At 36.1% G+C, this 14844-nt stretch overlaps 1 protein-coding gene across 1 annotated transcript; it reads left to right on the top strand.

The window, feature by feature from the left end:
• The first annotated feature begins 3631 nt into the window (after window positions 1-3631).
• LOC129271088 (inactive tyrosine-protein kinase transmembrane receptor ROR1-like) lies at window positions 3632-14516 on the top strand. Its single transcript, XM_054908446.2, has 2 exons — window positions 3632-5589; window positions 10608-14516. The coding sequence occupies exons 1-2, from the start codon at window positions 5507-5509 to the stop codon at window positions 10921-10923; spliced, it is 399 nt and encodes a 132-aa protein (XP_054764421.1). The 5' UTR covers window positions 3632-5506; the 3' UTR covers window positions 10924-14516.
• Window positions 14517-14844: the final 328 nt, after the last annotated feature.

The raw sequence follows: 14844 nt of genomic DNA, 5'->3' as shown, positions 1-14844 counted from the left end.
TGCGCTATTTGTCTGTCCTCCACGGCTCTTCTTTCTAGAGATGTCCTTTCCTCCTCCATTATTTTTCACTTTTTTGTCTCTTTCTTCTTTAAGACTTTTCCTGGTTTTTACAAAGTGAAATTAGATTGTAAGGTGCTGCATGTAAAGTAGGTTTTTTATTCAAAACAACCCCTCTAAAAAGAATCAATGAATTATTAAGACATTTAAAAAATATCAGTTTTGATAAAGCTTTATTTAACTTTTTTTTTCGGGGGGGGGGGGGGATATGTCACTAAAGACTTTTTAATTCTTAGATATGTCAGAAATCACTGAACATTATGTCATGCTTCCTGCCTGGATATGAAATAAATAAATAAATAAAAATGAATAAATTTTACATTCTAGATGCATCCTTTTTTGTCATTTAAATTGAAAAATAAGTTACCAGAATCCCAAATCATTACTCTAATTACTGGATTTCATCACTCTACATAATTAAATTGAATTAAATTAAATTGCATGATAAGAACTGAAATGAAAAGTCAACATTATAACATCCTTTGTCTTCAATTCCATCCATGTGCTCGGGTCGGAAACCTTCCTGTAGTCAATGTCATCATCGAAGATCCTGGTCTGAGAACAGCCAATCACAGGCATCGTCTGTTGTCATGTGACAGCTGTGGCCCAGTCTTCTTGTCTCCCCAGTGTTCATGGTCCGTGAGCATTGTAAATACTCTACTCTAGCCATCATGTCAAGTTCAACAGATCATAATGCAATATCATCTTGGCATATTAATATTGGGTAGTTTGAAAGAAATGAATGGTTTGTATTTATATTACAGATATGTTGGCAAGATGACTGTCCTATCTTCTGTCATAGATTATTATGGAAAGGGTGAGTCTTTAGGTCAAAGGTCTATATGCATATTGGTTTCTGCACAATATGAAGTTTAATCATATTGAATGAATTTCTGATCGCGTTAAGCGGGGGCATCTGTGTCTTTTGGACACGTCAAATTTCTAGTTTAAATCATAACTTTATCTTCATTGTTTGGTTTATTTAAGAATGATGAGGACCTTTCCTCTTGGGGAGCACTTTCATAAAAGGCTTTGTTGGATGTTCTATAAAAAAGTATGTTTTATCCGACGGTTATTGTGCAGGAAGTGTGCTTTTCAGCCAATCAAAATCGAAGAAACTTGTCAGACATATGTATGTTGCTTACTGCCTTTTCTGTACTCTACTACTTGTATTTTTCTGTTTCAAATAGTTATTTAAATAGATCCTATGCTTTTCATCATTTTAGTCAAGACTGAAAACTGTTCATCCATATTTCATTGACAGACACAACGCTCTGTGCGAAGACAGACGGTTTGGTATCAATGCTTTCCATATTTCAAACTCAGTTGTGAAATACTGTCAAGGATTCAAAGCCGGGCAGGCTTGATTTATTGCTTTATGAAACATCATCTGCTTCGTTAAGATCAACATGAAGATAGATTTTCAGGCAAAAATTCCAGGACCAGTCCCGTTGGGAGATCAACCTGTTTGGTTGTTCAACCATTAGTGGAGTCCCAGGCCAGATGAGGAATCCCCACCAATGACCAAGTAATGACAACAGAACGGGGTAAGGCTAGCCCTTGCTCAGTCACCCCTTCTGACACCCTAGGTCAATGTTAAAGAAACGGCACTTTGCACGGTCAGTGGTTCTAAGGCCAGATTTACCTCTCCCTGGTCAATCCTTCCACCCTCCCTTCTCCCCTCCCTCTCTCCCTCTAACCCTCGTCTACCGTGTGGTCTTCTCTGCTGACATATATATGTATATTCCACTCTTTCAATTATTTTGTCGGTAGGTACCTGTAAGTTTGAAAATATCAAAGTGCCAAACGTGCGGACTTTCTGGGTTTTTTTTAAACAAGAAGAATAATGAACATCATTAGGTACATGAAATCTATCTTGAAGTTGCATATAAGATAAATTTACAGGATTTGTGACGATAGAGGGATAAATTGGTCAAATTAGTACCAAAGATTTCATAGGTTGCATCATATTTTTTCACATTTTTTTCAAATTTACGAGATGATATTGCAGGTACATGTAGTTGATTAATGACATTCATTTTGTTTACCCTTAAAAAATAATATTTTTACCTTTACAATAATGTAACATATCTACCTCCAAATAATCCGTCCTTTTGGCCTTGCTTCATGGTCTGTTATTTTATTGATTGTGGAGAGAACTGTCTTATTTCGGGGAGGGGGGGGCAGTGTATGGTACAGAATCCATAATTCTGCATTGTAGATTGTGAAATTTTGAAATTTCAGATATTTAACTGACTTCAGAGTAGGTTCACCATCTTAAATTTCTTGTGAAGATTTTTTTTAGGGGGGGGGCAATGAACTTTAACATGATCTTGTAGGCCTACATAAAGTTACAACTTTTCAAAAAAACATTTTTTTTTTTAAGTTCACCATCCTTGTAACAATAATCAGAATGTCAGTATCCTGTGTGGGATAACATCCCGGGTCGGAATCCAGCCATTTGTTTATCTCATTTTTCTTCTGGAGGCGTCAATTCCATCCGTCATAATATCTATTATGAGTGACATTGCCGGAAGGGACTTCCATTTGCGGCCCTTTACCCCGCTCTAATTAGTCAGCGAAGCCCCTCCTCTTGTTGATGGGCCAACGTTGGAGCCGGGGTCCATTGTCACAAGCCTAGACTGGCCTAATGATGGAACTGTGCCGGGGTCATTACATTACTGTTGTATGATTTCATCAACTTATCTCACATTGGTGGAAAATGATGGCATGCTTTAGCCCTCTTTACACTGGCAATTCTAAACTTAAAACTTTTGATGCTGATAGTCCCAAATTATTATATATATATTTTTTTTTTTTTTTTTTTTTGCTTTTTAGGGCCTAGCCCATGCTTAGGAAAACTGGGGCTGTGTACTGACAGTTATATTTTCATAACTTGGTTTACTCTATGTTAGAAATATAATGTAAAAAAAGTAAAATTTATTTTAATTTGAACAATATCTAGTAAGAAACTGAAAAAAAATATGGACCTGATCCGCTGTTTTTGACGAAACACATCAATAAATTTTAATCAGACCTGCAAGGGTTAGCTATATGGTTTACGAATATCGGTTGGGCAGGCCCACCTTTTTAAAAAACCAGTGTCGACAAAAGATATGCTTAGGATAGTCTGGTACTATTTGGGACTGAGTCCTTGCTTTATTGCCCCGCTGATGGTATGAGAATAAGTGAAAAATTTGCCAATGTAAAAAGCCCTTTTGATCATGTCTAGACGGCATTGAGCTGACAATGTTGGCTTTCATCAGTAAGAATCAAACCAATTCATTTGATAATTTGAGGTATCAAAGGGATGAAGGCATCACAAGCCAGCAGCCAGCCTTCAAAATGTGCTGAAGGATGAACCCCCCCCCCCCCACCATTCATTTCTAACTTTCTTTTGAGAAGAAGTACATCTATGGTATGAAGTAGGCTGTCTGTTTTAGTGGTGGGCGGAACCTTTGAGCGGTTGCCCTCCTTTTCTTTTTTCCACCAGCATTCTAATCCCTCTTTTCTTCCAAGCCCAACCCTCTACCTACCAAGCACATTTGTGTGCCAAACTCCCCTAGAGGTCATTAGACTCGGAGGGGTGCAAACCTAGGTGCTAAGCCGGCCTGAAAGGAGCTTGAAGCACTCAGCCTAGCTTTAGCCTAGATGCCTCGGACAAGGGGAAATGCTGTCTTTTATGCATTGATTATGCTGCGGCTTTGATCCTTTTTTTTTCAAGTGTTTTTCACCTGTGCTTTATAAACTAAGTGACTGTTTACACCATGTCTGGAGAGGAGGGACATCCCATTTGAGATACTCGTATCGTCTTTTACCACCAGTGTTTGGATATGCACTTTATACACACAAGCTTGCAGTGGATACAGTTTCTCAACATCGGATCATGTCGGCCCTTTCTTTCGCAGTTTTGTAGCCATGTTTTACTTAAAAGCCAACTCTCGTAAAAAGGTTTTCTTCGCGGATGTCATCACAAAGAGCGCACATTCAAACACTCCGTAACCAAGCTACGAAGCTTTAACGGGAAACATAAAGGGCTGGATCCTTTTCTGTGCAGCCGAATTGTATGGCATTTGGAATGTTTCTCCTTTGAGTAACCACTAGAGCTGAATAGGTACCGACAGGCACTTGAATAGCTTGATAACGTCTTCACTAGATTTCCTGAATCACTTTTCTCAACTTTGTGACAGACAAAACATTTTTATAACCCCTAGCTTTCTCTCATCCTCTCTCTCCCCTTTTCTCATTCTTTATCTTTATACTTCCAACTCAAGGCTCTATTCCTTGATTGAATTGTCATGAGCTACTTTTAAGACCCGGTCCACAAACAAAAGATACTTCAAAGGTATTAGCCCAAGGAGTGTTGCAGTAACGGTGTACAACTAACCTTTACACAGTGTAGCTCACAGATGCATCGTCATTTCATTATGAGTGAGTGTACTACCGAGAGTGGTAAGGGGAGCCTTATCATCTCCTTGTGACAAATTGATAGAGCATTTACCCGTTATCTATGTTGAATCCTGGTACAACATACAATGTTGATGGGCCTCAATGCCAGTTATCTCACTCACGGATGACATCCACAGAATATTTGCAGTGGGGAAGTTATGCTGGATCTGTCTGTCTGTCACTCAAGCCTTGCTTTATCAAGCGACGTGTCACTCGGAATTAGCAAACAGTGAAAAACGACCGCATCTTGCAATTGTGTCTTGCAACTGTGTCTTCCGTCTTGCAGATGATGATGAGTATTGTGATCAATTGTGAGATAGTGACATATCTACTGTGACAAGTCTACATGTTGTGGAAGCAAAGGACAAAAAGAGATTCGAATTCGGCTTGACAGTTATCAACAATCTTGTGTTTCATTTTAACATTACAGGCATTACAAAACAAATGTATGATGAGCCTACCTAGTCAAAGTGCATAGAATCACATGGACACGACATGTCGCTATTCTGGAACTTTTGATGAAAATAAGTTCATGGTTATTGGAATGAACTCTCCTGCTCCAATCCTGCTCTTTGTTGGGAACTTTTCATCTCAAATTCTGTCAAATGTCGCTGTTTGGGGGCAGCTGGTCTTGTCTGGGAAATGAAAGAATCCAAACCCTCTTCTTAGTACAGTAACCGCATCCCGTGTTTGCTATATTGTATTTGGAGGAAAAATTATCCTAACTGGCCACCTGGCAGCTCGAGCCGAATGTCAAGACTTTGAATCGTGTCCGAGTTTGACATCTCCATCTAAACCCTCCCCAGACATCTTCATTTTCAATATAGCCAGAGCTGTGCTGCTCGATCTCGAGGAAAGCACTTTCACTTGAAAACCTTCATTTTGACATTATACACCGTCGCTGGACATACAGGTTTCAGCGTTACCTTACGTTGTTCCTCAGGGTTGTTCATGAAAGTGTGTTGAGTTTGTCAGAAGGTTGAACTGACTAGATTGTGCCATGGAGATTACAGGATTCTATCGCTGGATTATTGCCCATCTCCTACTTGTCCAGACGTTTTACCCTCCTGTGCTTTCAGATAGGTAAGGAAATTTAAAATCTTACTTTGCATATTTTTTGGGGGAAGGTATTGGTGGCATTTGTGCAAGATTTCATCATGATTATGGTACTCACTCAATATCATAATCTGCATGATGATCTCGTATTTGAAATGCTTATTTGGGAAATCGGATGGCAATATTTTAGGCACAATGTGAACTGACAAATAGTATTTAAGAAATGCCTATTCTCCGATCTGGTAACACATACTTTTTTGTAGCTGGCTATACAATTCTAAAAGTAAAAGTAGTTTAGGTAATAACCATGAAGCATTTTAAATCTTTAGATGCACAGCCCTCAAAAGATATTTTTATTATTTTAATGCCTTTATAAATTCCTTTATAAATTCATATTGATACGAATTACTCAAGAATTTCAATGCAGAATAAAAAATATAATTGACTTGAAAATCATCTCCCTTTTTTCTCTATTTATAATATGCACATAATTATTCAGTTATCTATTATAAACATTCCTTTTTGAGTTCAATGATTTTCCTAATGCCGATCATCAGGATCTACAGGAAGCGTTTAATGTCATGTTGAAAAAAATACCTGGGAAATTCACACCGGCCCCTCCCCCATCAATAGCTGCTATAAAGAGAGATATATCTTAATTTTTCCTTAATTGTGGTCAGCTGATCGTAGTACAACCATTATTGTTTGATAATATGCAACATTTCATTTTTTTTGTTTTTTGTTGATATTAAAGCTCAGTAATTCTGATATTACAAACAAATTCTGTAGAATCAAGTGTAGGTCTGCTAGAATGTTGATATGGAAATTAAAAGACACAAGGTTATCATTTCCCATGGGCCTGTAGACACATGCAAAATATTATTTTCATCTGTAAGCTGGACATGTGTGCTTCAATACATGGCTTTATGGGAGAAAAGATGAAGCAAAGTTAAAGGTTATTGGTTTTAGCCTCCAGCCCCCTATCTAATGAATATGGATGTAACTCCTGGTTTCTACAAAAGAAAAGGAAATAAAATACCAAGAATAGGGCAGAAAATCCTCTGCAATGGATGAAATCGATAGACCATTTCGGCCAAGCAAAAACTGGAATCTTATCTTTCCTCGTCCTGCAGCCCTGCACAATCCCAAACTTCCTTCATAGAATCTTTGAAGCGGGCACCCTCTGGGCGTTTCGTCACGATAGCGGCCATGACTATTTACCACTTATAGACCAACCCACGCTTCATATTCACCCCCACTGTCCCAGTTGCCCTGCCGAAATTTACTTTCGGATATCGTTTTTCATGTAGTTGGCATTGTGGCCATGATGCAAGAGTGTTGGGGGACAAAGGATGTCCGTAGAGACCCCTTTGTAGCCGCCGTAGCCCCCCAGAGGCCCGGGGAGGGGGAAGGTGGAGGAGATGGAATAGAAAATCTGATTTAGAAATTATCACATGTGCAGTGGCCAAAATTAAAATGACCAGTGTGTGTTACCAGAGGCATGGTCATTAAATGTGAAAATCTGAAAATCCTATTAATATTTTAAATGTGATTAGTGCTAAGTTGGGCTATAGCGGAACCAGATAATAAAGAAACTGGAGAAGATAATTTACAATTTTTTATGGAACGCGAAAGTTGACAAAGTTAAGAGAATGACAATTGTAAAGGAATATGAGGATGGTGGTATTAGAATGATCGACATTCAGAAATTAATACAGAGTTTCAGATTGAAATGGTTGGCGAGAATAGTTGACGATACAAGTGGTTATTGGAAAGATTTTGCTTTATTGAATTTGGAATCAGTAGGGGGTGTCAGACTAGTTCTTAACTGTACTATGGATAATCACATGATAGAAAAATGGTTTGTTAACAAATTGCCAAAATTTTATGTTGAGATTATAAAATCATGGTCACACTTGAAAGAATCCACAAAAAAAGATGATTTGTTATCGAACACACAGATTCTATGGTATAATAAATATATTGTATATCATAATCAACCATTTTTCTATAGAGATTGGTACGCTAGCAAAATAATTTTTCTGAAAGATATTTGTATCGAAGGAAAATTTGTATCTCTTACGAAACTGAAAGAATATTTTTAATCCGAGAAAACAAAAGCAAGAGCCCTGTTTGATTATTCTAAACTACAAAGGGCGATACCGAAAATATGGTTGAATGATTTAACAGATGGTATTACGTTGGACATTCCAAAAATACCACTGAAGGGAAAAGACAAACAACTTAAGTTCTGTTCCAGAAAACTATTTTACTACATTTTATTAACACATGACAAAACAAACGACGCTCCTACATATTGGGCTGACTTTGCCGATAGTCCTATAAATTGGAAGAATGTCTTTCAGAGAAATTTGAAAGACATAGGGGAAAACAAATTGAAACAATTCAATTTAAAATTGTTGTATAACTTAATTCCTACGAAGAGGATGTTGTTTTTATGGCAATTGGACAATGATGATAAATGTGAAGTTTGTAATATCAAAGAAGATTTAATACATGCTTTTTTGTATTGTAGTTTGAATAGGCATTTCTTTTATAATTTATTCATAATGATTAAAAATGTGTATGACGTAGAACTTTGTTTTCATGTCGATATTTTGTTGAAAAATTACAAAGAAAAGAAGATTGATGATATTATAACAATAGCACTTTTGAGTATTTATAAGATGTTAATTTTTAGAAACTTACATAGAAAAGAAGAAAGAGAAAATAAATTATGGTTTACTTTTGTCAGAGAATTGAAATTAAGATTAGATATCAATAAGATTCTGAGGAAAAGAAGAAAGAAAGAAATGTATAATTTGCCTGTTGCTTTGGAAATGTATCTATGAGTTTTGTTTAAATACGATGTGTATATGAAATGAATTTTTGTTGAAAATAAATGCCCCTGTTATGGGTGAAAGAGAGAAAAAAAAAAAAAAAAAAAAAAAAGTTGGGCTATAGCGTATGCTTCAGCAACTCAATATGATTATGAATTTATGTAATAGATCTGCAAGTGTCCTAGATTTCAAACTTGATTTTATCTATCGAGGACTTGAAGAGAATTCATTCTAAAAGACTGTTGAAAATGCTGAATCAATTTGTGGTACCCATGTTTTTCCCATTTTTTTAAACTTTAAAATGGTAAAAAAAATATCTACACCTGACACATTCTCATGTAATGCATGAGATTGAAGAAAATGGACTTTCACCTTTTTTTTGCAAAATTACTGGATATGACATTGGAAATGTGGTTCTTTTCTTCTTTTTTTTTTAAATATTTGGAGAATGGTACAAATTAATCACTATATTGAGGAGGATGAAGAGGTGATCAACTTTGCAATAATTACTCTTCAATGAAGTGTCATCTGTATAAATATATGAAATATTCTTTGCCATTGAATTTCCTCCCTCCATATTTTTCATTTTATTGGTCCATATCCCAGTTGATTACTGTTTTATAATACCATCACAGTTGCTGATCTCCCATTTGAGAGCGGAGAGTGAGAATGTACAAATGATCCTCTTTCAAAACAATGTTTTAATGAAATTTCATATTTTTATGTATGCACAACATATGTACTGCATAATACCTTTTTTGTCAGTGAAATTTATGTTTGTTTTTGCATCTTTATCTAACTTGGGTGGCCTCGTTAGCGAAGATCAGACATCTCTTATCATTCCCATTCTGTTCAATTCCACTGAGAAACATCATACTGACATACTCATTTATTCCTTATTTCATATGTCGCGTTCACATGAAGTTCTGTTAAAATTAAGGTTAAACTTGCGATGGGAAAGTCACAGTCATTGTGCATCTGAAGATTATGCAGAGGAACTCATCATTCTGATATGTTTATAGTGTTTGTAGTGAGGGCTTGTCTTTATTTCAAGAAATTCATTAAATTTAATTGATTAAATTTAATACAGGGATGTGTGTCACTGCATAATACAGGGATTAATGAGCAGTTATATTGTTGAAATTAATGAAATCACATAAGAAAATGTAAATGTGTGGTGTATTTGGTTCTCTTATATCCACACATGTACCTCCCATCAATGGTTTTTTTAATTAAAAAATGATGCAGCTTTCTTTCTAAATCCCCAACTTTGATTAAATTTGCATCATTTTGCATGTTTTTCATTTCTTTTTATTCAAATCAACCTTTTGTTTTATTTTGGCAGATGTGGTCCTTATCAAACCAGTGATAATAGCTGATGTTAAATATTTCTTTTTATTACAATCAACTTGTGCCAATGAATTGGTATAATTTTACAAACCAATGATAATAACAAATTTTAATTTCTCTTCATTCAAATGAACTTGTTCTTTGGGATTATTTTGTCATTAACAAGCCAAAGAATGCCATGTGAACATAGCTTCTGCTATGAAATCATACACTTGAGAATCACAAATGGTTTTTAGATGGAGGGCCTCTTGCAGAGTCTACAGAAAGCCTCATGATACTGGTTCACCAATCACCTTCCGACAAATGAAAGCTTATTTATGCTTCTACAAGAACATGAAGACATGTTTTATTGCATCAAACATTTTCGTCTGTAATTCTATCTAATCATTTGGGATCATCGGGTAGACGAATCTCTCCCAACAAATTATCTGCTGCAGCGTAATATTTTAACTTAAAAATAAAATTCCTACAATTCCTAGAACTACATCTATATCTGCATGAAAGCTTTATTATAGTGAGATATTTTATTGTGTGTTGATCTTTTTAATTGATTCAATTTTTGAGCACCTTCCTTGTAAACAGTATTTGTATAGCTTTGACATTATTTTTTACAGGATCACACCCCTACCTGGTATTTCATACACTGAGCATGTATTTCCTGCTGGTTTTTAATATTTTAAATTCATTTTTACACTAAAAAAACTAAATATACTATTGTTTCTTGCAAGACCACACCCTACTCTATGTATCGCACTGTATGGAACACTCCAAGCGTTGGGTGGTTTTCAAAATTTTTTATTCATGTATTTATGCTTGATACATTTGAAAATATTACTGTACCATTGTATCTTACAGGACCACGCCCCCACCTGGCACCCAATACATTGCAATCGATGCCCCCATGAACAATGAGACGGTCATACCAGGAGATTCAGTCACCCTAAACTGCAGGATACGAGGGTTCCCGAAGCCCACCTACTGGTGGTATCGGAACGATGCTATAATCAGGGACGATATTGGGAGGAACGTCGTCAGGGAATTCAAGGGCGGCTCAACGCTAACGATCAATAATGTTGGCACGCTGGATACGGGATCCTACAAGTGCATAGCTGCGAATGATAACGGGACCAAGTCGGTCCAGGGATCAATCACTCTGAGTGCAAGTAAGTAGAGATCATTAGATCATTTGGTTAATTTCCAATTCGTCTAATTGCCAACTCGTCTACTATCATTTGGTCTACCATCAGTTCGTCCACTCACCACATGATCTACTTTCATTTAGTCTAATGCCATTCCGTCTAATAACCAGTTTGTCCAATAGCCACCATTTGGTCTAATTGGACTAAGTGTTAAATTATGTAAAATGAATGAAAATTAAATGGATATTAGACCAACTGGTTATGAGACGAAATGGTCATAGACGAAGAGGTGATTAGAAGAACTGATAATTGGACCGAATGGTTAATGGACCAAATGGTTGTTAGACGAAACGTTGATGGACAAACGGCATTGGACTAAATGAAAGTAGACCATGTGGTGAGTTGACGACTTGGCAGTAGACGACTTGGCAATTTACCGATTATATACGCAAATGTATGGTACATGTTAGTTCAACTTTTGATTGAAGCAGTGTCCTAACTATGGGAAGCCTAATGTGATGAAAAAATCTTTGAGAGAAGACATAAATTTATCAGTATGTTTTAGTACCGGTACTCAAACTATTCAACATTCTGTTGAAAAGTTATGAAGTATTCTATTTTTCTCTACCATTATGATATGAGAATGGATGTACAATACAGTGTATGTAAGAAACAACTTTTCCTGGACGTGTTCCTTCTTGTATAGTTTGTGGCATTTTAAAGCTGACTGTACATCTTCAGATTATCTTTTATGTTTCTGATTAAAAAACAATATTTACTTTAGATTTCTGTACTAAAGCATGGTTTTATCTCCTTTTAACCATCTAAAAAGTTATTACAGAACAGAAGATTACAAAGTTTTGAGTGCAATTATTTAACACCTTTTCTATAAAAAATTGCCTACATCTGTAGTTTTCAATCTGTATACAAACAGGAAGTAATTTCACTTCATGACCCAAACACGGTTTAGAAATAAACCAGAGAATCTTAACACATTCTTGCTAAGGGTACACACATTGATAGGGAATACAAACAGATTTTCTGGAAGTACTTGAAAGTTGTATTCATGGGAGTGTTCTATAACCTACATCTCGGAGGCTAATCCTATTCACAAATTTTACATGGAATTAAATGGAGCACCAGGGTGTTCTTTGTGCATTCAAAGTGGTCGAAACTGTGACCCAAAACCCTTTCAAATAGAGGCCTTCATGTGGGGGATTCGTTTTCCTCCAGCCCAGGAGCAGTTCGGGATAAATTCTATTTGATTATAGAGTTGCATTCTTGAGAATGGTATTACCATATTTTAATGTGTCTGGGTTGTTCTGAAAAAGATATATATCTTTATCATCGATTTGCATTAATTTTCATGCCATTGTTAATTTATTTAACTTGAGCACGACAATAAATTTTGAATATCTGAATATTTGATCTTTTATCTCATAAACACATTCCCAGAATGGTCCAGAAGCACCAATGCAATGCTAATTTATGTTATAGGATTTGGCTCAGTTAGAACTCTTGAGGTAGATCCTATAATTTATATAAACTACCCTTTCTACATGAATGTAGAAGAATCTAAGCCCATGGAAAGTCTTTTTCAATTAGGTTCCCTGAAATTTGTACACGTTTTCATTCCATATGTACAGTACGTGTACAGCTGTAAAAAAGTTATGATTGCGGCTTATGGGTTGAGGCAGGAGAAACTGTAACTGTATCTGTGTACAAAAGGGAACGGGTAGACTGGTTCTAAGCTCCAATAAAAACACCATGAATTGTACTTCTTGTTTTCTTCCATCTTGCTTTACCTCTTGGGCGAAAATGGGAGGAAAAAATTGCTTGAAAATGGCAGTGTGTGCTTTATAGTTAGCTTGTAGTGGTGCAGTGTCAAAATAACTCTTCGTTAAATGGGAGCTTATTTTGGATTTTGCTCTGGTGAAAGCGAGATTGCCTTGCAGGAAGGTACTCTGTTGATTTTTACCCCAGCTCTAGTTATGTGACTTTTGTATAGTTCCTTTCGAGTTTCTCAAAGCTAAATAATCTTCTGATCCCATTTTCTGCACTCGAATCAAACACAAATCTAAATCAACATTTGGAAGATTAGGGATTGAATGACCATTTGAATTGAAAATATTCCATCTTCAAAACAGAATATTCCAGCTTTTTATATACCAAATGTTCAATCTTTAATTATGAATATTGTGTCGACTGATTAGGACCTGATAACATTTTTCTCTTCTGTTTCTTTGTTTTGTCATTGATCTTTGATTGCATGTTGGAATTGTGAACTGAATAAATCCAAATCTATATCTTAAATACATTTGGCCACTGACACCAACTATTATTGTATGCACAGTATACCCATAGAGCTATTAACAGCTCCATGGTATACCTTTATACATGTATATGCCATGTCGGAATGATACCATATGCTAGACTCGGTTCAACAGTTCAACTCACGATTTGGCTATTATTCAAAATTCCTGACAATTGTGGTCTTGAGCCTGACCAGTTCATCGTCTATAGTCTAATCATGCATAAATGAATACAATCCATTATGTCGGTTAAATCAAAGGCTATCATCTTGTCTCGAATTGAATTTGATTGGTTAATGTTACACTATACACCTGTACATGTTTAATTTCATTAAATAACCAAACCAAAATGTTTAATGAGAATGCATACCACGGGGTTGGACAATCGTCATAAAACTGTATGCTGTGATGCCTGGGAGGGGTAGAAGAGGGTTTATAAAGGTAGGGGGACTCACCTGTATAAAACCTCTCATATCTCAACACCTTGCCATTTGCTGGAGTTTGCCTCTCTGCATTAAAACCAAGAACTAACACATGTGGTTTGGATTGAGAAGATTGCAGTTTGATTGAAAATGTGAGGTTTTTAAACAGAGTAATGTTTTGAGAGGTTAAAATTATGATTACAACTGTTTCCCTCTGAGCGTGCACCTGTGGGAGTAGTTCCACGTGGAACTGTGAACATATTTTCAGCTTGATTTGCAAGGAATTTATGATAATTTACTGCTCAATGTCAAACGAATCAAGAGCAGGAATAAAGGAATTTATTAAAATATATCCACATTAATAATTGTCTTCTTGAATGTTGGATTCATTTCAATTTGAGAGTCTTATCAGAAAAGAGAAAAGTGAAGTTGACTTTTCAATATTACAGCAAGATAGATTAAAGTTCATTCCTGCAAACCAACTAATCATGTTTATTGATTCTCCCATTTTATAGAAATGGCAAATAATTTCATTCACTATCCGAATGTTGGTTATATCTAGATCTGTTTAAATTATTTGTTTACATTACTTTCATCCATGTAAATTGCAAGTAAAAAAATGCAAAAGATAACTTTTTTATGAAAACATTCATATGCCTACTGCACGTAATAGGCGTACACGTTGGAAAGCAGATTTAAACAAAATATTTTCAAAATCAATTCAGAAGGCAAAGTGTTAAATTTTGTCTTCTCGGTCCAAACTGAGGCACATTGTACAAGTTTCCAACAGCCGAAATTCTTGTGCGATGTGCAGCGCAGATGTCAACCATAACCTCACATTCCCCATGTTGAGAGGCTGTGGTCTACTTCTATTTTTTGAAGAGGCAACAGAAAAAAAATAGAAAAGAAAGAAAGAAAGGGAGTGGGATAGCTGAGCGACAACAGTCTATTTTTGACTGACTGGGCTAGAAGTAAGCAAATGTCTGTTGCTAATGTATACCCCTGCAGTAACTGTGAATTGATGATCTCATTTTTCATCTGAACCTCGGTGTAAACAAAGCCCCAGTCAAGTTTATATCCTTGGGTCAGTCACCCTGCTGCGCATCTGTTTGTTTCAGCCAGGGCACGGGTGTGTTCATACTACCAGTATTAAATCCAGAACTATCCAAATAGTACTACTGAAATTGCTCACAAAACCTTGAGGCCAGTATTTGTAAGA

The sequence above is a fragment of the Lytechinus pictus genome, chromosome 11, assembly GCF_037042905.1.
Source record: "Lytechinus pictus isolate F3 Inbred chromosome 11, Lp3.0, whole genome shotgun sequence".
Lineage (NCBI taxonomy): Eukaryota > Metazoa > Echinodermata > Echinoidea > Temnopleuroida > Toxopneustidae > Lytechinus > Lytechinus pictus.
This window is presented reverse-complemented; position numbering and strand designations above follow the sequence as displayed.